Source organism: Ailuropoda melanoleuca, chromosome 15 (genome assembly GCF_002007445.2).
Source record: "Ailuropoda melanoleuca isolate Jingjing chromosome 15, ASM200744v2, whole genome shotgun sequence".
Classification (NCBI taxonomy): domain Eukaryota; kingdom Metazoa; phylum Chordata; class Mammalia; order Carnivora; family Ursidae; genus Ailuropoda; species Ailuropoda melanoleuca.
This window is the reverse complement of record NC_048232.1, coordinates 38,525,442-38,553,342: the sequence shown is the minus strand read 5'-3', so window position 1 is coordinate 38,553,342 and position 27,901 is coordinate 38,525,442. Positions and strand designations below refer to the sequence as shown.

The following is a 27,901-nucleotide window of genomic DNA, read 5'->3' as shown; positions in this document are numbered from 1 at the left end:
GCAGCTCTGTAACTTCATACGTAAGTCAGCAAGGATATCCATACATTCTCCTTTCCCCCCTATCTTTTGGCACTTTTAAGTGCCATTTAAAGAAGTATTTGGGAATTATCAATATAATTATATTTTCAAGAAAAGTGATTTAAAGGAAAACAGAAATACTACTTTATCGTACAGTTAAGATATACAAAGAAAGATATCCACTATTCTTCTTTGGCTCCAGAAATGAAATTACTTTCTGAGATTTTAGAGGATTTCTGGTTCTTTACCCTAGTAATCAAGAATTTTCTAATTTGTATCTTAAAAACTAACCTAAAGAGAATGTGCTAATCTATACTGCACAAGCAAAGATCAGAAGCATACCAAGAACGGAGGGTGGGAAGCAGGGAATAATGAAGTGCATTGTCTATAAAGAACATAAACATAGGGGTTCCTAGGTTGCTCAGTCAGTTGAGCAGCTGACTCTTGATTTTGGCTCAGGTCATGACCTCAGGGTCCTGAGATGGAGCCCTTGTTGGGCTCTGCACTCAGCAGGGAGTCTGCTTTGGGATTCTCTCTCCCTCTGCCCTTCCCCTTACTTTTTCTAAAATAAATAAATAAATAAATAAATAAATAAATAAATAAATAAATAAATAAATAAATAAAAGAACATAAACATAAACATAAAAAACCGACTAAAAGTTGGCCTGCTTTTTATTTTACCATGTACCAGTGATACTGTCGATTCCTTTCTGGGGTACAAGGTTCTAACCTGCATACACCCCACTCCCTGCCCCTTTGGTGAGCCAATGAAAGAGGCTCACCTCATCTTTTCTTACAGTCTCCTGGCTTATTTCTTATAAACTGTCCTTACCTCAATGAGATTAGTTGATGAGAAAGTGCTGTCCTTATACATCAATCAATAGTTACTGATTTTCTTCATGCCCGTATCAATGATTTGTGTGGTTTTATAGTGAGTTGCCAGGAAAGCAAGGGTAAATATAGGGCTGCTAAAAAGAACAGACTATAAGAGAAAGCAAGATCTTTAAACAAAGTATTAAGCTGTAGCTTTTGTACAGAGATTAATTAAACTAAATTATAGGTGAAGAAAAAAGTCCTGAAAATTAGGGTTGCATTTGGAGAAGTGTAAAGAAGGTCATACTTGAGTTAGATAAACAAGGAAAAAAAATGTTGTATTAAATTTAAAATCAGTAATGAGTATACCACATAGTTTACAAAGCACCTTTCCATAACATACATTATCTCATTGGAGATCTCAACAATCCTGTGAGGCAGACACTATAACAAAGTGGGAGGTAGTATACAGAACTTGAGGATAGAATATTGGCTCCGCCCCAGAGTAATTATATGAACTTGGGAATAGTAACTGCTTTGTACCTTGGTTTCTCCAAATGAAAAACAGTGATGATGAATGTCTCTACCGCATAGCTACTATGGGATTAAATGAGATACTACATACAGCACTTTAATACACAACTTGGTCCATTTTAAGTGCTCAGTAATGCTATTATTGTTGTAATTTTACAGGTGAAGAAACATACTGGGGGAGATTAAATTCAAAGTCATATGACTACTAAGTAGAAAAGCTAACAGTAGAATTCTAGACTGGCTACATTCCTACACCCTTATTACCTATGAATATCTACTTTTAATTAGAGTATGGATTAGCCTTTTGCACTATTAGGTGTTTTTTTGCAGCTGACAATGTCATTTGAGTTTGACAAATTCAATGGCATTATTAACACCATTTTCTACTTTAAAACACTTCTTTAAATGGGAATAAAAGTTAATCGCAGGCATTAAAAAGAAATGGGTCTCTATGGACAACTGGGATGGAGAGTACAATCCAGAGCTGGAAAAAGTTAATTTTGGTTTTTCTTTAAACCTCCGAAAAATGGAAAGTTTCTTAGTTGGTAGACAGCAGAAAGACTGCAAGCTCTGTGAGTGGAGGGATGTTTGTTTACGGCTCTATCTTAAGACTACAGAACAGTGATTAGTAGGTATACAAATATAATGAATATTTAAATTAAAAAATCAACTTTGAAACAAATCCTTAAGAGGATTTGCTTTACTTTGACATGCTTTCCTTTTTATCTTTAATTACACGATAACTAAAAAGTCTGTCACATAGTCACCTGCCCATAAAATAGGGGGTTTTTATCAAAAGATTCAGAGTAAGAAATAAAAGACTAAATAAGGCCTTAAATAGCTTTATTGAAATCTGTATAAATAAACATGCACATTTCAAATGTAAACTCAAGTGAACTCAAGTGCAGACAAAATTTTAACCTCTGTCATGCAGGAGGTTAGTTTACATTAAAAAAAAAAAAAAAAGAAGAAGAAAAGAAAGAAAAAAGAAAAGAAAAGAAAAGAAAAAAAAAAAAACCCAAAGCAGCTTTTAAAATACCAGGATGAAAAACCAGCTTTAATATCAAGGTATAAAGCAAAGCCATGATCAACATACCTCATTTATCCTGGTCAAATGCATTTTTTTTCTTTTTACTTTTAAATGCTAACATAAATAAATAATTTACCAAAATGTGCACTCACAGAGTGAACTTTTATTTACAATACACAATTTATATCTATTGTATTTGATTAGTTCAAGTGAAGAACACTATACTTTTTGCTTTAATAACAGTGGGACACAAAGCAATTTCTCAGGTAGTCGATATGTGAAATGTGCCCCAGCATTTAGATTTTCTATTAAAGGCAGTATTGTATGCCAATCGACAATACATTCTTTCAACTAGATTAAAGGGAAAAAGCAGCAAATGAAAAATGTTTCAAATGTTCACATATATTTTTGGCATCCTGGATCCTTGAATGTTGTGAACTAAAATTGAATTCAAGGTTTGTATGCTTTATATACTATACAGGTTCTGACTCTAGAACATGCAAATGCCAATTTTCTTATAACAAGTTACCTTCTGAGAAAAGCTGTAAGGCTATGGTGAATTCCATCAGGAACACACAAAGAAAGTTAACAGACCTACCTTTAAAGCCAATTGTCCATTAATGATTTAAAGGCCAGTATATGAAAAAAATTTCTCATCTAAGCTTGATGTAATTATTACTATGGATACAGAATACTTTAAGTCTGTCCTTATAATACAATAATTGGAAGAGCTATCAGTTGCCAAATTACCAAAAAATGGGGTAGAGAAAAACAGACAGCAAAAATTTTAATTTTTGACTAACACCAGATTAAAGATATGCATTTTAAAGCAAGTCAAAAAATCTTTTAATATCTAAGGAATAGATCCAAATAGCAGTAAAAAATACTTACATTTAACTGAAAATTGATTTTAGATGGAGTGTGAAATCTAGAACCTGTTTCCACAGCAGCAGTAAGATGAATATAATATTCTGGATTTTTAATGATACTAAAAAAGAAAATAACTTTCCAAGATTGTTTCTTATATCATGATTTGGTTTTTTAATAGGCCCATGTTGATTACCAGGGATAGATTTGAAAATTTGGTTTTCCAAGAATACTACTGCAGTATTTACGCCGCGTTGATACTGCAGCTAAATATCATAGTAATATATGTGGCAGCCTAATGCACATGAACTAGATTATCCAAAAACTAAGTTCAGCCAGTTTTCTTGCAGTATTAATAGAGCAAAATAAATGACCAACATCCACAAATTTAACATTTGTCATCAATTAACTCACATCCAAAAAATTAAAGAAAACATAATTCATCAAAACAGCAGCAAACTTAAAAGGGATTTATTTGTGATTTCCTATATATATTTAGCTTGTAATTACAAGACTGTAAATGTATTAAGAGACAATTTCTGTTAAAGTTTTCATTGTGTTTCACTTCAAGTACTGCACAAGTTAAAATCTGATAAAGGATTTACATTCGGTTATCTGAAACTCCCCATCTCAGACTTTTGTTTAATGTGGTGGGTAACTTCATCATTTCAATAGACACCACCAGCAAGAAAGTCTCTCTTTTATGGCTTCTAGGACTTTCATTAGTTAGTGTGCATACAGTTTTCGTTTTCTATATCATTGTCATTATCATTGCTATCGTCATCACTTTCTAACGGGATGCCTGTGGCAGCTGAAGCACCTTTAGTTTCTCGGTCAAGAGGAAAAAAGCCAGTTCCACTGAAAGTGTCTTGTCTCTGGTAGAAGAGTACATATGCTGCTTTGGACTGTTGAAACAAACAAAGCATGTTAATATGGTCATGATTCTCAAAGATCTCATTAAGTATACTATGAATTTTTCAGCTGGTAACCGAATTTGGTGACAGGGCATAGATCAAATAGAAAAACCATACACGGTCAAATGGAAGTTATTGAAATTGGTTTAAATATAAGATGACTTCTATATATAAAGGAAGAATAGTCACTAGAATTAACATTTTTATTCTCTATTACATTGGTTGAACAGATAAGTAAATTTAATTATATCACAGATTAACCTAGTTACTCTAACATGAAACAATTCTATGCCTCTTCCTTCCCGTCTCTAAGGAAAAGGTAAGCTTCTTTCTAATACTAATCGTTTCACTTTAAGTTTGCTTTAGAGTTCAGCTTTTCCTACTGTCTTAAGGATATTGCTCCATTCATCATCACTGTGTTAATCTTTAGTTAAAGTTCTTACCTAGTGGACTACTTGGCATAATAAATACTTTCCCATCCTAAATCCCTACTACCTTCCTCCAGCTGCCAGGCTGGCAGACAGAGTCATGGAATGTTCATTTTTCACTCTCATACACACTCCTCAATTCAGTATGATCTGTTGCCCCAATCATTCTGACGAAATGCCCTTCACTAGGGGCAATAACCTGCTATAGACAAATTAAATGGGTGCTTTTAAAAGTTCTTTTAGTCAATCTCTCTGCAGCATTTAATGCTTTACTACTCCTCTTTCCTGCATCAAATAATTTTTGGCTTTTGTGACACTTCTTTTCCTTAGATCTTCTTCTTTTTTTTAAAAATTTATTTGAGAGAGAGAGACAGCCAGTGAGAGAGGGAACACAAGCAGGGGGAGTGGGAGAGGAAGAAGCAGGCTCACAGTGGAGGAGCCCGATGTGGGGCTTGATCCCAGAATGCTGGGATCATGCCCTGAGCCGAAGGCAGACGCTTAACGACTGCGCCACCCAGGCGCCCCTTTCCTTAGATCTTCTATCTCCATAGTTGCTTCTGACTTTTTTGTGGGCTCATTAAATCCTAACCTTAAAAAAAAAAATCATGTTCAGTCCTCTGCCCACCACTCTTTCTCAATCTGTATCTTCTCACTAGGTCATTCATTAAAACCTATGGCTTCAACTGCTACCAAAGAATAATGACGCAAATTTATAACTTTAGCTAGTTCTCATTCCTGAACTCTAGTGCTGTTAGTCCCACAACCTAGTGGAAATTTCCCGAGAGCTATCATACACGTAGCTCAAATTTCAACAGCGAATTTTCTTCCTATATTTCCTATTGTGGTAAATGCTGAAGTTAAGTCATCCTCAACTTCTCCCTCTTTGCATTTCTATGTCTTTATTTATATCCAATCTTGATCAAATTCTATTAATTCTATCCAGGAACTATCTTATAAATCCCTTTCCCCCTTGTCTATACATTACTACCACAACTTTAAATTTAGAGGCTTGTATTGCAAAAATGACATGACAGCTTTCTTTTTGCTGGAGGCTGTAATGGTCTTTTTGCTTCTTTTCTCAGTGCCTTCCAAATTTAATAATGTTCTATTGCTTAATAATCACCCAGGCTTCTCACAGTCTTTAAGAAAAGCTCTAAACCGTGTACAATATCATCTTTTTTGATGATTGCCAACTTTAGCTTTAGCCTTATTTCTGCCCCATACTCTTAACAAGTATGTCCTTTCAATAATACCAAATTATTTGCTGTTTTCCTAAATTCTATGTTCTGTCATGCCTCCTTGCTTTTGTAGTTACTGTTTTCTCTGCTTAGAACACCTTTACTTCTTTTGTTTAATTTACTTCCATTTGCAAAGTTGAAGACTCAGGTCAAACATCGCTTTCTCATGCAAACTTCCGTACACTGGTCCTATCTTCTTAAACCCTAAATCAGTGGAGAGATGGCTGTCCTGTTTCCATGTAGTCAAGATGTTTAATAGTACTTATCATACAGCTGTTAATTTACTTCCTGTCATCTCTGGACTTTAAGCCTCTTGAAGTTAGAGATAGCTGTCTTTTAATCTTGTTTAGAATTGGGTCCTATATAAAGAAGTTACTCAAATAATTGTTACTAAATCAAGTATCATCACTGTAGGCAATTTCAGGATGTTTTGGTTGGGAGATTTAGACAGAAGAACACAATTGAAAAAAGAAGTGATGGCTGAGACTTGAAATCAGAAGTCTAAATATAAACTGGAAATGTAATTAACTTAGGCATATACATATTTAAAAAATAATAGCATTCAAGTCTCTTTGTTTTGTGTTATAGCTATAGGGAGATAAGCAACAGTACATAATACATATACACATGTAGATAAGTATATAAAATATCTGTAGAGAAACAACTCAAAATTATTTCATATCTGTTCATCCAATGATGGATTAAAACTATGCCAATAATTGGGCTCAGAAGTTTATTAATTTATTAAACTGAACAACAGAAGTTGAAGACTTTTAAGGCATTACGAACTAAAGAAAAAGCTAGTTTCTGTCCTCAAAGAATATAAAATTTAAATGGGAAATATGAGCTCCATGCTCACAGGAGCAAATACTACACTTTTCACTATTTGTACTATTGTGATTAAACAATAAAATTTTAGAAAGGCAAACTTTAATAGTAAAATAAACCCTTATTAAGCCAAGTCTTAGTTTTCTTCTTAGAATAAACCTGTCATCCCCTCACCAATCAATATTTGATAATAAAAATATGCTCTGCTGGGAAGCAAAACAACTACCAATATTTTGGCTGATAAACTGATGCAAATATGAACAGATGTTACTTCCTCATTTTTCTACTATTCAGAAAATATCAAAGTAACAGATCCTCAAGGTTAACTTTTTAAGAAAATCGTGTAATTTGTTTCATCTAATCACGTAAGTTTGAGTCTAAATGTTTAAGTGTTACAAAGGATAAGACTATACTTTATGATGGGTAGTAAGGAGGGCATGTATTGCATGGTGCACTGGGTGTTACACGCAACTAATGAATCATCGAACTTTACATCGGAAACCGGGGATATACTGTATGGTGACTTACATAATATAATAAAAAAACATTAAAAAAAAAAGACTACTTTAAAAATCATAGGTATGGCAAGGAAGGCCCTTAAAGAATTTTTTTTTCTATTTTAGTACTCTAATTTTAAGTAGTCAGTGTCCCAAAATATCTGAACCTATTTTCCAAAGGAAAATTTAATTATTTTCATTAGAAAATGCCATTTTTCATGTTGAAAACTATCAGAAAAATTTTCATGATGCAATTTATGCTTCTGTTAGTGGGCAAATTTGGAGACAAATTTCCACTCAGAGGACACAACTTTACATTTCTTTAAATCAGAGAAAGTCTCTCTTAACTATTAGAAACTGCTAAAATATAGACTGCAGTGTTCCATGGGAGCTTTTAAAAAAGTGGATTCTGTGACTTTCAGGAAATAAAGACACACTTACCACAATCTGGTCTTCAGACGCAGTTGAGACACTACTGTCATCAAAGTAGTACCATTTTCCATCATCTTTATTTTTTGCGAAAGCAGTATCTAATGAAAAAATATAATCACTTCTGTGACTGAAATGATCTATGGTTTCCTGGGGGGAACTCGCAAAACTTTACAATCATCTATATAAGGAATACATATTAAAATTACATGACAATCATCTACACAAAGCCTATCTATTACACATGCAACTGATTCCTACAGTCTAAATGCCTAAGATATTTTTCAAATACGTTGAAATCTGTGACTTTTTCATCCCAAGGACAAACAGAATAGATTTATTATTTTTCAGTTCACAGAATAATACTAATGACAACAAATGGGAATTAACACTTATGAAGTGCTTACTGTGGACCAGGTATAGTGCTATGTACTTCACATATATTAATTATCTCATACAAAAGGTATTATTATTCCTCTAACTTTAGAAATGGGGAAAGTGAGGCATCAAGAGAAGTTTAATATGTAATAGTAAAGCTGTTAAGTAGCTGAGTTAGCACTTAAACCCAGGTCTGTCTCTGACTCCAGAGTTTGACATTTTAATCATAATTTAAATTTTGTATGACAAATATTTTTTCAGTAATACTATCCCATTAATTTGTAGTAGTTTTTACACCAAAATCTTTTTCAGTCTTTAACAAAAGTACTGAGCAAGAGAAAAATAAAAATTAATTTATCTGTACAATTTTTAAAGATTTGCTTTATCTTTAAAAGTTAAAAATGTCCCCTTTATACATCCCATACTTTGTCTGAACTATCCAATAACTGAGGAAACAAAGTCACAAATGTCTGCAAAATAATTATTTGATGTCATAACTTCTAAAAAGTGACACCTTATAGGTTATATCTTCTAAATTGTTCTACCCCTCACAAAACAAAATTATTGCTCTTCTGGGTATAGCCTATTGTGGGTTGTAAGTTTGTCAGTTGAACTGAAGACGACTGTACCCACAATTAAAACAAATATTAAATAAAAGGACAAGATCTAGCAATAAAATGGTTTATAAGAGACAAATCCAACAAAAAGGCACCCAGAGTTTGCAAACCAAGTGATACCAAAAGAAAAAACATGTCAAAGACTGGTAAAAGGAACAGAGAAAGAAGAGCTACCACTTTAAACATGAACGAAACTAATAATGCAAAACAACTAATAAAATTGTTAGTAGAAATAGATAAATCAACATTATAATAAGAATGCTGACAAATTCTCAGAAATATAACAAAATATAAAAAATAACTAGAGATAGCAAATATATGAATATAACTGATAGGCTTGAAATATAAGAGAAATATAGAATTCTACGTCTGGATGGGGAATATATGTTTTTCAAGCACACAAACATTTTACAAACAGACTATGTACTAAGGTACATGGACACTTTAATAAACTAAGGATTAATACAATATAGGCAGTATCTCCATTATGTAATAAAATTAAAATTAAGACAAAAGGAAAGCTTTAAAAAAACCCATACGTTTGGAAAAGCATATGATTAAGTGCCCTAGACTAATTAGAAAATCATAATGGAAATTAAAAATACATACAGAATTTAAAGTAGATGAAAAGACTACATTTCAAAGTTTATGGAATAGAGATAAAGCAGTAGTTAGAGGGAAATTTATAGCTTTAATTATAGCCTTAAAGAGAGGAGAAAAAAATGTAAAGCAAAAGCTAATACAGCATTCAAATCAAAAATTAAAAATAGAGCAACAGAGCAAACACAAAGTAACAAAAAAAAAACACAACAAAGAGAAGAGATCAATGAGAGAGAATACATATGCAATAATAAAAAGAAAAATTTAATAAAGTGGAAAGCTAATTCTTCGAACAGATTAGTAAGACAGACCTCTGGGAAAATGGACTAAAAAGAAAATAGAAGAACAAAAAAGGGACAAAGGTATAGCATAACGCTATTACATGTAACTATTCTCAAACTAGAAAACTTCTAGAAAAATAGAAAATGCCATAAAGCGTACATCTTGGGAAAAAGAAAACTGAATAGATTTCAACAAGCATGACATAAATAGAAAAATTTATGGGTGTGAAGCCCAGATAATTTTACAGGTGAATTCCACTAGACTTTCATGAATAATTAATTCCTATACTACACTACCTGCTTTAGGATACAGAAAAAGACTAAAATACCTCAGCCTCTTTATTATTAGAGTAGACTGTAATCTTGACTCCAAAGAAAGAGCAATATAAAAAATGAGAAGACCATTTCACTTATGAATGAAATTTTAACACTAACAAAAATTAGTTAACCAAATTCAATTGGGAATTAAAGAAGAATTTTTTTAAAATATATAACATTTATATATTAAAAAAAAACTTAAAAAGGTAAGGAGGGTTTATCCCAGGAATGCAGATAGTTCAACAGAAAAATCTATGAACTGGAGAGTGTGGGCTGGTATAACTGTCCTGGAGAGCCATCTGGCAGTATGTGAATATTCTATAACCGAGCAATCTTACTTCTGGGTATGTTGCTCAAAGAAATTCTCACATGGGGGACCATAAACAATGATGTTTATCAGTCTTGTGGTGGTAGAAAGTTAAAGGCAATTTGAATGTCCACCATGAAGTGAGCAGAAAGATAAAATATGGTAGATTTACGTCCCGAGTGGTTAGAAGCAATGAACTAAACGGACACAAAGTAACATGGATAAGTCTTACGAGTTATGAGAAAAATGTAAGATCTATAACACAGTATACCAATTATATAAAAATTAATAATGATGCATGATTTGTAACAACACATACACCAAGCACTTTAGGAAGGGAAAGGGGAAGGAGAATGGAAAAGGACAGGAGTCCTGACGAGTGATGTCCCACGCATTAAACTGAAAAGTATGATTAACTCAATTCTCTACTCCTGATGTTAAAAAAAAAATTTCAAAAGCTAATTCATTCATTAATCAACATTTATTGACAAGTACTATATGTAAAACACATTTTACATTTTCCCTTTTTCTTTTTTAGTAGACTCCACACCCAATGTAGGGCTCAAACTCACAACCCCAAGATCAAGAGTCACATGCTACCGACCAACCCAGCCAGCCAGGCACCCTACATTTTCCCTTTAAGTAATACATATCTTAAGGAAAAAGTCTGCAGTCAGCAAGCATCATGATTTTAGCAAAATGGTAAACTCACTTACAGTGTCCTCCTCCCATCCCTCCATAGTGGTTGGAAACAGCAATCAAATTATAGCGACAAGGACCTGCATTTGGATTAATCAGGAATTCCGACATATCCAGGTCACTGTTTATTAACAAAGAGATAAAGTTAGTTTTGTTTTCCCTAAATGTCATGAATTCTATTATCTTCTGTCAATGTTACTTGACTCTCATTTATATAAAAAATATCTCTCGCACTAAAGAAATCACTAAGAGTCAAAAAACTAAAACATATCATATATATGTATATACACACACACACACACCTGAGATTTGAATATTTTGGCAAGATTTTTCTTAGGGGTTGGGAATTTTGTCTACTGACTGCTGTTTATTCAGATTAAAGTTTTTATGCTAATACATTTAACTCTCCATATATAGTAAAAGAGTCATCACCATTTGCCATTGGGACCCTTTTAATTTTTCATATTTTTGAAGTCGTTTTTAGGAATTGTGTATTTAAGAACAAATAAGTTATTTTTCACTATGGTTTATTTGTTCTTAAATAACTTTCACAGAAAAATTATAATATAGATATATCTAAACCCCAATATTTAGTCTACATTTTCCTGGTTCTGACAATCTAAATACCCCAAGTGGGCAACATTCTTCGAAACTCAACTGTTTGTAAACTGTCATGCATGAAACTGGAACATGACCATTTTATAGCTTATCATTATTTGTTTTTTTGGACTTACATCATTAAAAAGCAATAATGATTCTAAATTTCAAAGATATCTCTCATAGATTCCAGCTTATCATTACTTTTGGCTCTTCTTGTACTTAAAACTGTCAAAATGCTGGGGCGCCTGGGTGGCACAGCAGTTAAGCGTCTGCCTTTGGCTCAGGGGGTGATCCCGGCGTTATGGGATTGAGCCCCACATCAGGCTCCTCCGCTATGAGCCTGCTTCTTCCTCTCCCCCTCCCCCTGCTTGTGCTCCCTTTCTCGCTGGCTGTCTCTATCTCTGTCAAATAAATAAATAAAATCTTTAAAAAAAAAAAACTGTCAAAATGCTATTTTCCTTTTTTCTTTTTAATGCTATATTCTTGAGAAAACTGATGGCTCATAATTTTGTTAAGGAGAAAATTACCATTTTTTTCTGGTAAAAAACTGCAAAATGTTTTTAATTTTAACTTTATAAACAACAATCAGAAATAAGCAATCCAAAGAATGTTTTCAATATTACATCCATTTCCTTCTAATCACACACACCTAAGGCAGTTTGTTAGTTATTAACTGTATCAAACACCTGCTGCACAAATATGAAATATAAAAGAATACTATCAATGTTCTTTTAGCAAAATGGGAGAGTGCCAAGTTATTGTGTGACGCAAAATACTGTGTGATGAAGTCCTTCCTGGACCATGTGAATGAGAAATTTCATTTTTGTCCTTATGAATTCTCAATTAAATTTAGTGAAAGCTTAAAAAAAAAAAGGACTATAAAGATGCTGTTTCCAGACTTTTTACAAAAATGATGTAATACTCTGAACAATGCAATAAACTGAAGTATGACACAACAGGGATGACTGATTATTGTGTCATCCTTTTCAGCAATTACATTATTCTGTTTCATATTACTTCAGTTTTTTAAAAAGCATACTTAGGAATAACTGATGATTAATGATGAAATAATTCCTAGGAAAAATAAAATCACTCTGATTCCATAGAGTATCTTAGATTTATAAACAGTGCCAATGGACCCATATAATAATGTAATACAGAATTTTATTCTGTTGTTTAAAAAGATATATTTTCTCTTTGTTCTCTGAGAAATACCTAAAAAGGAATAAAAATTCTTACTGATTCTTACAAATTTTTAGAACTACTCACAAATACACTAAAAAACTGAAGTTGGATCCAATGCTACCTGATGTTTATAAGAACCTATAGTTGCCCAATGTTTATAAAGCATAATCAAAACTTACTTGATGGGAAAATCAACTAAAGTATCCAATTTGTCTCTCATGTATCGACTGTAAGAAAATCGCTTGAGATGTACCACAAGTACTGGAGGCAGGGACCATAAATCCAGTTTCTTTGTGGCTTGTTGATGTTCTTTACAATTTGGACAATACCTAAAAATAAAGAGAAATATTTAAAGCTTGCTAGAGGTAATGAAAATAATAGATAAAAAAACACTCGGCAAGTTTTACATTTATTCAGTGGGCAATCACTATATGCCTAATATATACCAGACTTAGATATATATATCTTCAGTAAATCAAATTGGTTTAGAATATTATAAATTAATATGTAAATAGGCATTCAAAGAAATGATGAAGGCTAGATTACTTACATTTTAGTAAGCTAAAAGAACACAAACCTATGTTGAGATCTAAGTATTAGAAAATCTCAAAACTTCTGGGCTCTAACGGACTTAGTAACACCACAAAATATGATTTTCCCAAAAATGTTTCTATCAAAACAGCTGCATGGCAAAAAATTCTTGGAAAAAGTAACTAAAATTACCCATTGTAAAATGGCTACTATAATAATAAAGTAATGAGATTAAAGCTTAATATTATAATACTTTTAAACATCTGAATCACTTTTCTTTTTAAAGATTTTATTTATTTATTTGAGAGAGAGAGAGATAGTGACAGAGACAGAGAGAGCACAAGTGGGGAGGAGATGAAGAAATAGGCTCCCGGCTGAGCCAGGAGCCTGATGCAGGGCTTGATCCCAGGACCCTGGGATTGTGACCTGGGCCAAAGGCAGACGCTTAACCCACTGAGCCACCCAGGTACCCCTTGAATCACTTTTAACTATTATCATTTAAAGAAATGCTTATTATTTAAAATATCAAAGGGAATTTAGTTACCACTTTTTCAACTTGACATATCACATACCTCAGTATAAATCCTTAAAAAATAATTAGAAGTAATGTTTTAACTTTGTCTCTTACCAGGGATCTTCAGCACCTAGCTTTTCTTTTGTTGTAAAAAGCTCAATGCAATCTTTTAATTTCACAAATGGTTTTTTAGGAGGCTTATATTCCACACTTTCATGTTTTTCAAAATCCTAAAGAGAAGTATTTCTTGAGTTAAGAGAACAAATGAAACAAAACTCATTTTAGTGATACCATCTTACTATGAATAGTAATGAAAAACCCCTAAACTTTCTCAAAAGAATTATAAAGCCTATTTCAGCTGAGATTTACACCACACTTCTAAAAAACTTCTATACAGACACCTACATGGATGATTAAAACTGTTAACAGAAAGCATGTTTGTAAACCAACAAGGCTTTTCTAGTACATAACCATTTTTCTACTAACAAAATGTATCTGGTAGAAGCAAAAAAAGTGTAACAAAATTGTGATCAACATGGGAAAGATATGGGATGAGTGATGACTTACCTCAGCGGCATTTTCATCAAAATATCTTTTTTTCAAATCAGGATCCCAATCCAAAGCAAGAAAAGATCTTTCTAAGATGGAAAACATATTTTTTTCTTTAAAACTTAATATGCCTTCATTAAAATGAGTATATTTTTATGTTAAGATATATACTACAATAAACAATCTTTTCTACTTGCACTAGGTGATCAGGATAAATTGCTGTTTCCAAGCCATTAAAAATTTAAGGAGTTAAAAAAAAGATACAAAACTTAAGCATAAGTCTAACCTCCATTTAATAAGCAGTGACGTGTTTTAGTATACTTAGAGATTAAGACTTTTAAGATATAAATATAGATTTATATAGATAAGTGAATGTTACTTTTCACGACTGCTCAATTTCACAGTTTTCACCTAAAATAATAGCATGCTTTGCTCAAGTTCAGTGTTCAAGCCAGTTTTCACACTTACCATCTAGCCTAAGCTGCCTCTCATCAAATCTTATATGCCTGGTATCATCTTTGATGTAGTTGATATCAGTATTGCCTAAATTGTTGAACTGGAATGTAAACAATCTTTTTTTGTGTCCCGTGAGTTGACCTTTGCAAGTTTCCTCAGTACATAATCCATTTTCAGAATCATTATCTCCTCCAACTGAATCTTCAGACTGACTGTTTTCATTCTCAGAGGGAAGTTCTTGATCCTGGCTGGATTCATCATCTGGCTCATCTGTTTCCATTTCACCTAATTTTAGATATTAGAAGTCTTTAAATAAACCCAATGCTACATTTAAAAGTTATTAATATTAACATTATTTTTCCCAGGCTTGAAGAGATTTTTTAGTTCCTTAATCCCTATCTTCTTTTTTTCTCAGGCAATAATCCAAGTGAAAGGTTTTATAATTTAACAGTAAAGTCTTACTTGGTGAGCCTTCTTCATGTATGCCATTAGGGCCATTCCCATTAATATTTTGGTCCTTACAGCAGTGTAGGGATCCTTCAGTTTCTTCAGTTTCAGTAGATATTTTGACATATCGGCTTAAATAAAATCAGAAATCAAACAAATGAAGGTAAAAACTTAAAAAAAAATGTTTTCCATTCTTTCAGTAAAACAAAACTTTTTAATGGAGTAATAGTGGTCATTTAGTAGATTCAAGGATAAATTCAACTCAGGATATAGTACTGTAAGTGCAAGTGACTAATCATTTCTGTTTTGGTTGTCTATAAAAAGAAAGAAGGTGATTTGTTACTTCTAGGGTTTTAACATGTTAAAAGTTTGTGGCAAATAATTTCTTGACTTACACTTATTATATAAATATCCCCATTTAGATGATATATGTATTATTACTAAGATCACTTATAACTGTATAATGTGATCTTTATGTATGGATTATGGGACTATAATGATTAAAACAGGTATGCAAGAAGAACACTATGTCAGTTACAAAGGATAAAATAAAAGGGATCAAATGGCAGTTTTGATTATATCAAATCAAGGTTTTAGGAAGACAAAAAGGGGTTGGCTTAAAATACTATCAACCATGAAAGTTTATCCTTTTAAATAAAACCATTAGTAGGAGTTCTTGAACTGGCAAAGTGTATAAAGAAACGAAGCATCTGAAATTTGTTATAATTTCAGAGTGCATATATGACAAATTCCTATTTTCTTCCAACTGTAAACTGGTTTGAAACAGCTAAAAGAATTCATGCTTTCTGGGTTTGCAATTACCTCAGTAATGTGTTCAACATAATCAGGAAACTGAATTAAACTATAATTTGATTTTGTAAATTGCTACCTGTTTAAACAAAGTTGAGATAATACAAGCTTATCAAATTATATTCTGATAGTACACTGCACATTTATTTGTTTGTTTGTTTGTTTTAAAGATTTTATTTATTTGACAGAGAGACAGCCAGCGAGAGAGGGAACACAAGCAGGGGGAGTAGGAGCGGAAGAAGCAGGCTCCCAGCGGAGAAGCCTGATGTGGGGATCGATCCCAGGACTCTGGGATCACGCCCTGAGCCGAAGGCAGATGCTTAACGACTGAGGCATCCAGGCGCCCCTGCACATTTATTTTTAACTAGTCTATCATTCATTTTTAATGTAGAATTGTCTGATACTTACCACATTCTCAAAAGCAGGAGATTATAGAGTTTATCTTCAGTATTATTTCGTGGTACAGCCATAAGAAAAGGTTGACCAAAAAGTGAAGAGCCAGTATGGTGGGTATAACTTGAGTGTCTAAATTTTTCTCTTAGGCAAACAGGAATAATCACATGCTCTGTATCTTCTGTCCTATTGATGTTAATTTCAAACCTATAAGGACAAAACTGACCATAAACTCTGGAAACTTTTATGTTATTTCTTCTGAATTTTTTTCCCAAGTAATATTTCGCACAATGAATTTTATACTTACACATAAATATCATCCCGTTCCATAATACTACTAAGGTTTTCATCCATAGCGAATATTCTGTGAAATCTATGATTGTATATATCAGTAACTATCATCTAAAAGGAAATAAATTTCTATTAAGCTGGTTTTACATTACTGAAAAACTAAACTCCAACTTATATACTTCAAACCCAGAAACACCTTACCTTATCTGCAGGTACTCCTGACAAAGCAGACAATGCTGTACAAAGATCAAGTATGTTTCCAATTTTGGGGACAACCACTTTGTACTAAAAAACAAAAAAATTGTAGTGAATTTATTACTTTGGAAAAAATACCCGGTAGATGAAACTGAACTCATGGATGCTTCCTCACATTCACTTGGTATTTGGTTTACAGTGTCTTTTTCCAATCCTACCATAATCCTAGCTGACAATGTCTATATGGATAATTTATCTTAGCCTTACTGTTCCTTGGCTCTTTGATTCAAAGGCCCACACTTACATTCATCTGTAGTTCACTTCTTGCACTCTGTCATATACTTGTTCCATTTCTGATATCTTAAACTCTTATCAGACTAACCATTAATTACTTTTCCTGGAAACTCATTTTTTCCCATTCTTAGCTTGCATTTAGAGCTCTAGTCCTTTTAATTCTCAATTTTCTCCTGGTTTAAGCTTCCTACTGTCTTCATGCCCTTCCATCTAGATCCCAAATGATTCATCACTTCAACTACCGCACTGCAAAACCTTTATTTTGTTATTCAATTTTATTCTTGCTATACTTTTTTAGAGCTATTCAGATCTGCTGCAGAAAACTGACCAACTTTAGAGACTGGTTTGCAACAAATTCACATTGCTCAAGTCTTAACTGATCATTCAACACCAGCCAGAAATTCTGTGCATCCCTTATTTGCTTCTTCCTTCATTTCTCTCAGTAACTACATAAAATCTCCACCATTCCTTAGGCTTCCTATTTTACCACCTCTCCCTTCACTATCCATAGAATACAAACAAAAAAAAGGCTACTGGATAGGAAAATCTCCAACTTTGTGTCCTCCAACAAACTTTCTAAAAGATCCTTTCTCCGTGTCTTTCTACACATGGAAAGAGAATCAGGTGTCACCCTTCCCATCTAAGGCTAACCCTAGCATCTATGCTCTGAATCCTATCCTGTTCTATTTCCTCGGGAACCAGCAATCATCCTTTATTCCATTTTGTCCCTATTCTTACATAAGCAATGGAATAATTTACAAGTCTCTCAAANCAAAAAAAAAAAAAAAAAAAAAAAGGAAAGAAAGAAAGAAAAGAGAAACCAGTCCCTCACTGCCTTCCCTCGATCTCCTTTTCTCCTCTGCTTTATAAATAACCTTGTTAAAAGTAGTGTCTACACTGATTATCTTAACTTCCTCACTTCCCATTCACTTACCAATCCACCCCTAGCTTTTGTCCTCATCTTTAATGTTACCAAAGTTGTCAAATTCCTCATCAAGTGGGTTAACTCAGCTAATTTCCCTTTCCTCTCTAGCTGGTTAAAGCACACTGTTTAATAAGCCTATCATTTTGTATTTGAATTGTTACTTCCTCCAAGTAGAAAAAAAATGCCCAATTCCTCTGTACTGACCATGGCTCCAATCTCCACAAATTTGTAGTTTTGGTCACCAACTGAGAAAAGAGGTATTCTAATGAAATTCATATTGCTGGAAAAACAGTTTAAAACCCAAATTATGGGGGAACATTCAATACATGCCTTATAGGCTAATGTGAAATTTGAATGCAATCTGTCCCTATGTAATAAAGATTACTCTGTATTACTAGCATGGGAGAGTACTGTCTTTAACAAATGTACTGTAGAAAAAGTGTATTTATTTTTTTGTTGCAATAAATTTTTACTTATTGTTTTATACTTCTCTCTCATTCCATTACACTCACTGGCATATATTTACAAGCTTACATACTAGAGAGGTAAGAGTATGTATATGTAGTTTAGCATTGCTATGGTTTCCCTCTACTGAAAAGAATTAACAATTCTATGCTTATTAAAGGGTGTGATCATAGAAATGTGAACATATATTCCCGTGGCCAAAAATAAAAGCAGGCCTTTCCTGGCCCTGCTCAATATTCTTAGTACTACTGAATGAAATACTGACATGAGGGCATCGGGTTCAATGAGTTCATGAGGGAAACATATAAAGAAGTAGCAGAAGAAATAGGGAAAATTTGCACTACTTACTGCATGACTAGTCTTTACTAGATTTTACTTTGAATGAAAGGATTATACTTTTATTATGAACACTCCATTTACTACATGCTTGTTGACAGTAAACCCAAACACTTACACTAAATTAATGGTAAGATTATAACTTTGTTCAAAAGCAGACCTTTCATACAGATCTCATGATACTGCTATTGGCTGAATTGTGTTCCTTTAAAATTTATGTGTTGAAGCCCTAACCACCAATGTATTTAACAGTATTTGGAGAGGGGGATTTTGGGTGGTTTAGATGAGATCAAAGGTGGGGTCCTCACGATGGGATTAGTGCCCTTATAAGGAGATGCCAGAGAGCTTATGTGCACACAGGTGCTCTCTCTCTGCTCTCTCTCTAAACACAGTGAGGACAAGGTTGTCTATAAATCAGGAAGAGAGTCTGCACTAGATACCAACCATGCTGGTACTGTGGATCTTAAGATTTCCAGCCTCCAGAATTGTGAGAAAATAAATTTCTGTTGTTTAAAGCCACTCAGTTTATGGCATTTTGTTGTAGCATCCTGAGCAGACTATTATAACTACTATGCTCTAAGAAACTGCACTATATGTCTGGAACTCTAAGCTAAAGATCTTCAGTAAACAGTCCTCTAAAGCAGGAACCACATCTGCTCTGTTTGCCAAACAGAGCTTCACACTTTCATGAGGTGCCTAACACATATTTCGATGAATATAATTTTTGAGTATTTCTGCATTAGTAATACTGCAAGTCATGGGGGTTGGAAATACAAAGATTTACAAAGTCCCTATCCTCAAAGAACTCATGGTCTAGTGGAGAGAAGATAAGTAAACCGAAGGTCATAATAAAATTTATAAGTGTGATAATAGAACTGAACTGAAGGTAGAAGAGGAAGAACTGCTTTTGTTAGGGTGGTTCAAATGTCAGAAAAGGATTAATCGATAAATGAAGGTTGAAAATAGAGTGCTTTGCTTAGAACATTACTGAAGTATTTATAGCTGAACTAAATTTCTATTTCTCTTCCAAGTTCTTAAGATGCCTAAAAATTATAGGTATTTAAGTATACCATTATCAAATCATGAATCAAAATGTATGGTATTAGTTTTATTTCCAACAGCCACTAGAAAAAAATTATAATTAACATTAAAGTTCAAGTTGGAAAATAGGAAAAATAATATTAATCTTTGTTAAGCTCATATTTATCCTAACATTGTAAAATTGAACCTCTCATTTTTCTATCATAAGTAAAAGCCTTTGAGAATTTTTTTTTACAAATAATGATACTTTACACATCCCCCAACTTTTCAATACTCTAAAAAGTTGTACTAATTTCCAAAGTATTTAGCTTATAAAATCTCTTACACAAATAAACTTATTATTGAATTGTGCTTGAGACACAAGGTCTCAACACTAAATTTTTATATAAGTAACAAATACAAAGAAAATAATCATGACTTACCTGCATAGGTTTGGTAAGTGGATCCATTCTAACTAAGTATACTTCCAAGGTACGTTCCTTTTTCATGGGCAATGGAAGTGTTAAGTAACAAAAAGGATCAAATGTTACAGAAATCTTAGCACATTCAGGACAAACTAAAGTTGATTTGAAAAGGCCATGAAATATATCTACTATGATAGAATCATTTCTTTTTAAATGGTTTTCCCAGGCTTCTTCAGCAACTATCTGTAAGAAAAACAGACACATATTACACGGAGATAACACATTATTGTACGAGTGGTGACAGTAATATCATTAAATTTACCTTATCTGGCCTTCCATCCGCATCTTTTAATTGTATATATGGTTTTTTCCTAATTCTATTCAAATCCTCATGTAATCCATCTAATAGGAAAGCTAATAGCTCTTGACAGTCCTGCTGCTGATATCCAGAAAACTGAGGTGCAAAACGTCCTACTTGTGTCTGTAAGAAAAGCAAAACTACAAAATCAGTTATAGGGACAAGACTGATTAAAAAAAAATTGATTCTCATTATTCACAGATTTCATATTTTGTGAATTTACTGACTGCTAACGTTTATTTGTAGTCCCCAAATTAACTTGTGGTACTTTTGCAGTCATTTACAGATATGATAATTACATATACATAAGTACATATAATTACATATCTAAAATAAAAAAACTAATCTGTAATACAGAAAAGACCTGAAGAAAGGATAAGGAGAAAATATGGTAAAGTTTTATACAAAATTGGATATTCTAAAGACTACTAAAATTCAATATTTCTGGGTCACTAGAAAAAATTACAAGGCTCTCATTTAGTTTCTGTGTGTAAAAAAGAGGATAAATCTCAGATATAACAGGAATGTTTGTGTTCATATATAATTTTCTATTTGTAGTCCTAAGTATTTTTTTTGATAAAACTGAAAAATGTGAAAGAAAAAGTCAGATACGAAGAACCTGTTTACACATAATTTTAAGACAGTACCTAGGTAAAACAAAACTAATTGGAATCATGGGTAAGGGCTGAGAAATAGTTTGTCTAAACTAGCTTGTCCAAAGCTTAGAAAGTTAAAGAAGATAAATGTAGTAGTGTTTTTTTTAAGAACTAGAATATAGTTAATAAAATGTTGCCTAGTAGATGTCCTATATGAGTATCATTTAAGTTGTTTGTGTTAAAAAATAGCTGAAAATTGCTTATTCTCTTCAAAAAAGAACTCAACTGTAATAAATAGGAAAACTTTATCCCCCTGCTCTTTCTCTCAAACAAATAAAAATCTTTAAAAAAAATAGGAAAACTTTTTAACTATATAAAACTAAATTTCAGCTCAATTCTTATTTGAATGGCAAACTATACTTGAGGTTTTATTGGTTCTAAGAGGTAACCACTTCACAAAAAAGAATAAACTTAAGTTGAAGGATTATACTGAAAATATTTAATTAATATGTAGTGCTGATTTTGCAGACTAGGTTTAATTTCAATAATTTTTCAAACTTACAATGACTCTCAAAATAAACTGAGTTTTTAGACTTCAATGACATGCCCAAATTTAGTCTTTACATTTGTAATAAAAATTTATGTAGGTTTCTTAGATATGTACTATATTTTAAAGCAACCTGCATATGCTCTGCTGTCTCTGTCATTTTGTACCATAACGGTGTTTTCCAATTTATTTCTCTCCCCATCCCCCAGAACCTTTTTGAACATTTTTAAGTTATCATCTGTCCCAACCCCCACCCAGGAAATTTAACAGTACAGACATACTGTGTGTCTATTTGTGTTGGGTCCCTATGGAGGGCCACAAATCAATTTAACAGCTATGATTTTTTCACTCCTTCCCCAAAGAACCTATTTTTGTCCTCTTGGGGATGATATAGCCCTTACTGAAAATGTACTCACTATACTAACCTTAAAGGCTCTTGGCGTGACATAGCTAAATTTTCCAGACCACATTTGTTTGATCAATTCAGCGTAAGATTTAGCTATTTCGCCTCTCATTCCTAAGGGATTGTCAAAATTCAGTTCTTCTTGATACTTATCATTGAGGAAATACTCAGTAAGTGGAGGTGTGTTGCTCAAACACTGCAAAGAATAAAACACATTTTCAAGTAAAAGTAACCACACATTAAACATGTTAAAATGAAGAGAGAAACAAACTGACTTGCCATAATGTACAGAGAAAAATTTAAATGATGGCCTCTTGAACTAATAAGTAACTGGTCAAATAAACACTCAAATGATGCACTCAACTATTCATTTCCCAAATTTCAAATCAATTACTTAGAATAAATGAAAATGCTAATATTTGTTGCTGTAAAATCTGCATTAATTTTAACCACAGCAAACTACCTGTTAACTGGGAGAGAAGCTCAGAGTTTTCTTTCCTTCTTTTACTTGATTGGTAGAAATTATGGATTGTCTACTCATCCCAGGCACCTGCAAATTAGCCTGAGTAGGTAAAAAACTGAGATAGAGTGCAAGCAAGAAATTAACTTTAAAGAGGTATTTACTTCTTCCATTGTCAATTCCTTATCATGAAAGAGCAGCCTTTAAGTTTTCCATTTGGTCAACCATTTTTAGAAGGGACAGAACAGATTAGCTGAGCCAACTTCTATTATGTGAACTCTGGCTAAGTGCATTCTTACACCATCAAGTTCTTCATTACCATAACAATCCAATTTTCCTTTATGGCAAGATTAAAACTATGAATAAGTTAATTCTCCATCACTTTTTTCATTTAGAATTAACTAATTTGGGATTTAAAATAAAACAGTTGGCAGAAGTATAGTTTTTCCATAATATTTTATCTCAAGATGAATAATTTTAAGTTGATAATACCATACAATTTGACTTAATTATAAACCCATTATTAATTTATCAATTAGATGTCTAGAATCACCAAATAGAATATTAATGACTGAGACATATGGTCATATAGGTCACTTTCTTTTGCTGCAGGAAGACATTTGTCTTGGGAGTCAAGTGGCAAAGTACTTAAGTGAAGGTAGTTGCTTCCATATAAAGGAGTCGAAACCCATTCTTATGAGAGCACGGATTTACATTAATGGAAATCAAGGTTTTTCAAAGCTTGCTTACCACTCATTTGGATTAACAGCCTGGGATTAAAGTCTTGGTAGCTATGAAAAGTTCAGCCTGCTCGGTTCATGCCAATTACTTGGGAACAATAAACTATGTCTATATACCATGCACTGTTTGGCTAAAAATTCAAAATTAGGCATTTTTTATTTTTTGAAATAAATTATGAAGTTCTATTTTGTGGTTTCAAATATGAATTAATTTATGTTTACTCAAGTAACTATAATATATATTTTGATATTTTCAATGGAATAAAAATAATACAGCTCAAATTGGTAATCTGGCCCCTATCATTAGGCAAAAAGGGAGAACTATTTATAAAACCTTGGAATTTATTATAATTATTATAATTGCAATGAAAGCAATATAAAAAGTTAAAAATGTTTGGGGTAGACTATATAGACTATATAGACCTTAGCATAACTTACAAGCCATCTTCAGCAGTGACAAACTTTATGTCAGTAAGAGGAAGACAGAGGTAGGTTACAGTGTAGGAGGCAATTTGGGAAAGGATACTTTCCTACATCTGAACTCCTTTTATACCTCAACCTTTCATAATTGTACACACCTTTTGAAATCACTCTCTTTTCCTTTTGCATTATATGTTCTTTTAGTTATAAACCCAACGTTAGAGGTAGGGTCAGGTAACCCAGAATATACCATGGCTACACTAAATGCCATCACTTAGTAGTATCATTTGATTTAGTACAGATAGGATTAACACTATTTAGTCAATGAGGCAAAGGGGAGGCAGTCAGACAGCATTTCCAACAATTAGTTTTCAAATCCTTGTTTGTTTTTTTTTCCAATTTCTTGTATTTGTTCAGGGTTATACTAAGAATATGATATTCCACTACTGTCTGTAACAACATTATACAAAGAACCTAATTTATGGTTTTACCAAACTAAGAACCAAGTTGTACAAACACAAATAATTTTTGAACTTTTTCACTTAATTGTTTACATATGTCCCTATCTTGCAAAGAGCTTCCAAATATAACTGAAAATTCTGTAGCTTTCCAGTAGCATCCAGAGTGATCTTTCTAAAATTTATATCTAATCATGTCACTTCCTTGCTATAAATCCTTTAATACCCATTTCAGATTAAAATCTCAAATTTTTGGAAAGTCTGTCTTTTGCTACCTATGCAGCCTATGTTTTGCTAATACTTTATTTGATTCCATCCTAGCCTCATTTAATTACTTGTGGTTCCTTGACCTCCATGCAATCTCTCACTCTGTAAATTTGCAATATCACTCCATCTGTGTGAAATATACCTTCTTTGTCCTACTAACTTCTACTAAACCACCAAGATTCAGGTATCCTGTTTAGGAAGTATTCCTAGATTCCTTATAGTGTTTCCTCCTGTATGTTTCCATATTGCATAATGCTCACTTTTATTACAGCACTTCTTTTATAATATAGTGTAACTTTAATTTTTAGTTTGTCTGTCTTGCCAAATGGACGGAGACTTTCATGAGAGCAGGAACTATAATATCAATTATATGTATATCTCTAGCACTCAGCATGTGTACAGTAAATGCACCATTAATAAAACATGTTTTTGCCTATATTAGCAAATGTTTTTATCCTCTTGGTTTTTTTACTCTTTTCCTTCAATGTTTGGCACAGAGTACTTAAATTTTTCTCGAATGAATTATTACTAAAGGGGGCAAAAATATATTAGCTGGTAATGAATAATCTTAAAAGTTTCTTCAAACACTTTTACCTGAATATTAAGCCAAAGAAGGACAGTACCTATTAAAAACTTTCCCATGCTTTTGTGCAACTCTTAATCTCGGAGTCATAAATTTGATCCCCACACTGGGTGTAGAGATTACTTAAATAAATAACTTAAAAAGAGAAAACCAACCTTCTCATGCTTTTGTTTAACTTTCACTCAATCCACTACCTGCTTTATAGTAGGTCTCTGCCTGGATTTTTTTAAGTCTGACACAGAGACCAGTGATTATTTTCAAAGTGACACATGCCATTTCTGAAGTTGACCATAATTCAACATTACAAACTAAATAACAAAAAAAACACAAATAGTTTTAATGATAAGTGCTTGTGTTACTTGTCAAGATAGCATAACCAATATATTTTGAGACAACCCTTATATTTAAATTTAAACCATTAAGTCTTAAATGGCCCAAAAAAAGCATTCTATTTGTTAAACACAATTTTTTAAAAATGTAAGTATGGTTAACACACAATGTTACATTAGTTTCAGGTGTACACCAGAACATAATGTTTTAAGAAACGCACAAGCTATGTTTTTTAAAAATTTATACAAACACATATAAACACAGAAATTCAATAGACAGCTAAAGTGTTCTATTAATGCACGTATCATAATAGTTTAAAAACTGACAATGATGTCAGACTTTTCTTTCTCATATTGAAAATATCTTTTCTCCCTCACCTTGAACATAATATATTATTCTTGAAATAGTATAAAGACCACTTAAAATAATAAAAGTTCTCTTATAATTTTTAGTACAAATTTCAAGATATAATTAGAATACTGGTCAAACAACTAAAATATTTCCATGCCTCAAATGTTATCAGTACTCAATGCCATCACTGTGGCAGAAGGTCATATCTTAAAATTAGTCATAATGCAGTCTGAATTATAATTTATGCAACTCATTCTACCTTTTAACATGAGGCTATCTTAGAAACATGAACATCTTTGACAACTACAAGAAAACTTTATTTGTTATTAAATACAATGTCTTAAAGAATAAATATTTTGTCTGGTTCAATAATAAAAACAACCATAACCATAGTTCTGAAGCATCTCTCTCAAAGATTCCTCTACTATAACAAGCATCACTTTTCTATCTGACTGGGACTGTCCCAAAACAATTCCTTTCTTATGACATATATATATTACAAGCCCTACATATGTAGACATAGGGAATTTCCTTTTCAGCCTGTAGGATACTTTACCACTGAGTGACATAATATGGACCTAAAAATCACACGACATGTGTAATGTGCCTATGTGGATGTATTTCTCATTCTCAATGATTCTTAAACTGTAAAACAGAACAAAACTCAACCTTTATTAACATACATGGTTTTTCCTAGTAAAATCTCAGAACATAGATATAAATCTATCATAAAAACAAAAGGGATTACATAAACAGTATTTGTATGTTACTTTTGTGGCTATTTATGAGTTTTGTGACATTCTACCAGTCACGTGCCATTTTGAGCTTCACCTTTGTTAGTTCATATTTCAACTCCCTGCCATTGACAAATACCAACACTTCAGTATTTCAAGAATTACCTCTTACAACTCATCACCAAAAAAATGAAGTCCAAATATGAGGTAATGTGACTGATCATAAAACACGTATCTTAAGCCACATTTTGTTTATATCATAATGGTGCCTACAGTTGTTCCTAAATCGGGTAGAATTTTGTCAAATACCATGTTAAAAATAAAGCAATAATCAGAATGAAGAAAAGGATTCTGTACCAGTAGTTTCAGTTCTTAATGTAAAAGAGAATAAGTAAAAACTTAAAATAATGAACAAGCAAAAATGCACTTGCTAACTAGACTAAATATTGCTATGTTAAATATTTTTTATAATTCCTAGGCAAGTTAATAATTTATGTGCAAAACTGATGAGAGCAATTGAAGAGCTAAGGATTAAAAAACTTAATTTCATATTTAGGATGTTAGTTTTGGCATTCATTAGTTTGATAGCCTTCATCATAAAATGACCATTTGGTTAACTGGAAGGTTCAGGATTATAAGCAAGTATGAAAAACTGTTGGTCCATGAGGAATGAGAATGCCTGGGTATGTGCAAGCCAATCATTTTGTGAGCAGACGTGACGCTAAATATCTGTTCTTGAAAGTGGCTCTATGTTCTCTACTTGTGTTGTGCTTACATATGCATTTAAAATGGAAACTCCAAATAATAAAGAATATTCTTGAATGTGAATTTGAATTAGGAGTCTTAAGACAAAGTTAGTCTTTAGTTTAATGTATTAAGATTGAACCTTAGCATGTACTCCTCCTCCCTTTCTTAGAATATTCTTCCCCTGTCAGAAATTCCTACTCATTCTTTAACACTCATCTCAGCATCTCTTACAAACATTACATGTTCCTCAGCACCTCAAGGAAGAATAATATTCCTTCCTCTGAGCTAACTCTATACCTTGAACTCACTTATACTGCACTTATCTTGAGACCAGTGTTCATGCCTAGTTCACTTTTGTACCTCAGGGTCTATAGCACAATGCCTGACACATACCTTAATAAAGGTGTGTTGAATGAATGCTTATATGGCAGAAAGACAGGAAGGAGTCTTTAGAGAAATTGAGAGCAGTAGGAAAACCCTAAAGAGATCTGAATTGCACCCTATTACAGAACTATAACCTATCTGAAAGTTCTATAAGTTCAAAAATAAAAGTCAAATAATGCCTAGGAAGGCTTTCCTGATGAAGGAAAACAGCTATTGTGAATGCCCCAGACTATCAAGATAAATCCATATAAGTAAAAGATACGTAAAGGAAAAATATTTGGAAATAAGATT

The 27,901-nt window shown here is 32.6% G+C and overlaps 1 protein-coding gene across 4 annotated transcripts in view; it reads right to left on the bottom strand.

The window, feature by feature from the left end:
• Positions 1-2,538: 2,538 nt before the first annotated feature.
• USP15 (ubiquitin specific peptidase 15) overlaps positions 2,539-27,901 on the bottom strand; it is a 115,673-nt gene continuing 90,310 nt past the window's right edge. For 3 of the 4 annotated variants that reach the window (XM_011225439.3, XM_002919597.4, XM_034644332.1), the window contains 14 exons: positions 22,159-22,332; positions 20,555-20,713; positions 20,251-20,475; positions 16,774-16,857; positions 16,589-16,683; positions 16,297-16,488; positions 15,094-15,209; positions 14,644-14,916; positions 14,194-14,264; positions 13,741-13,856; positions 12,761-12,910; positions 10,814-10,917; positions 7,609-7,697; positions 2,539-4,167 (listed from right to left, as the gene is read on the bottom strand). In XM_011225439.3, the coding sequence (XP_011223741.1) occupies positions 3,985-4,167; positions 7,609-7,697; positions 10,814-10,917; positions 12,761-12,910; positions 13,741-13,856; positions 14,194-14,264; positions 14,644-14,916; positions 15,094-15,209; positions 16,297-16,488; positions 16,589-16,683; positions 16,774-16,857; positions 20,251-20,475; positions 20,555-20,713; positions 22,159-22,332 (2,031 nt within the window). In that variant the 3' untranslated portion in view covers positions 2,539-3,984. Of the gene's footprint in view, positions 4,168-7,608; positions 7,698-10,813; positions 10,918-12,760; positions 12,911-13,740; positions 13,857-14,193; positions 14,265-14,643; positions 14,917-15,093; positions 15,210-16,296; positions 16,489-16,588; positions 16,684-16,773; positions 16,858-20,250; positions 20,476-20,554; positions 20,714-22,158; positions 22,333-22,599; positions 26,871-27,901 lie in introns of those variants that run through there. The other variant, XM_034644331.1, reaches the window with a different exon arrangement.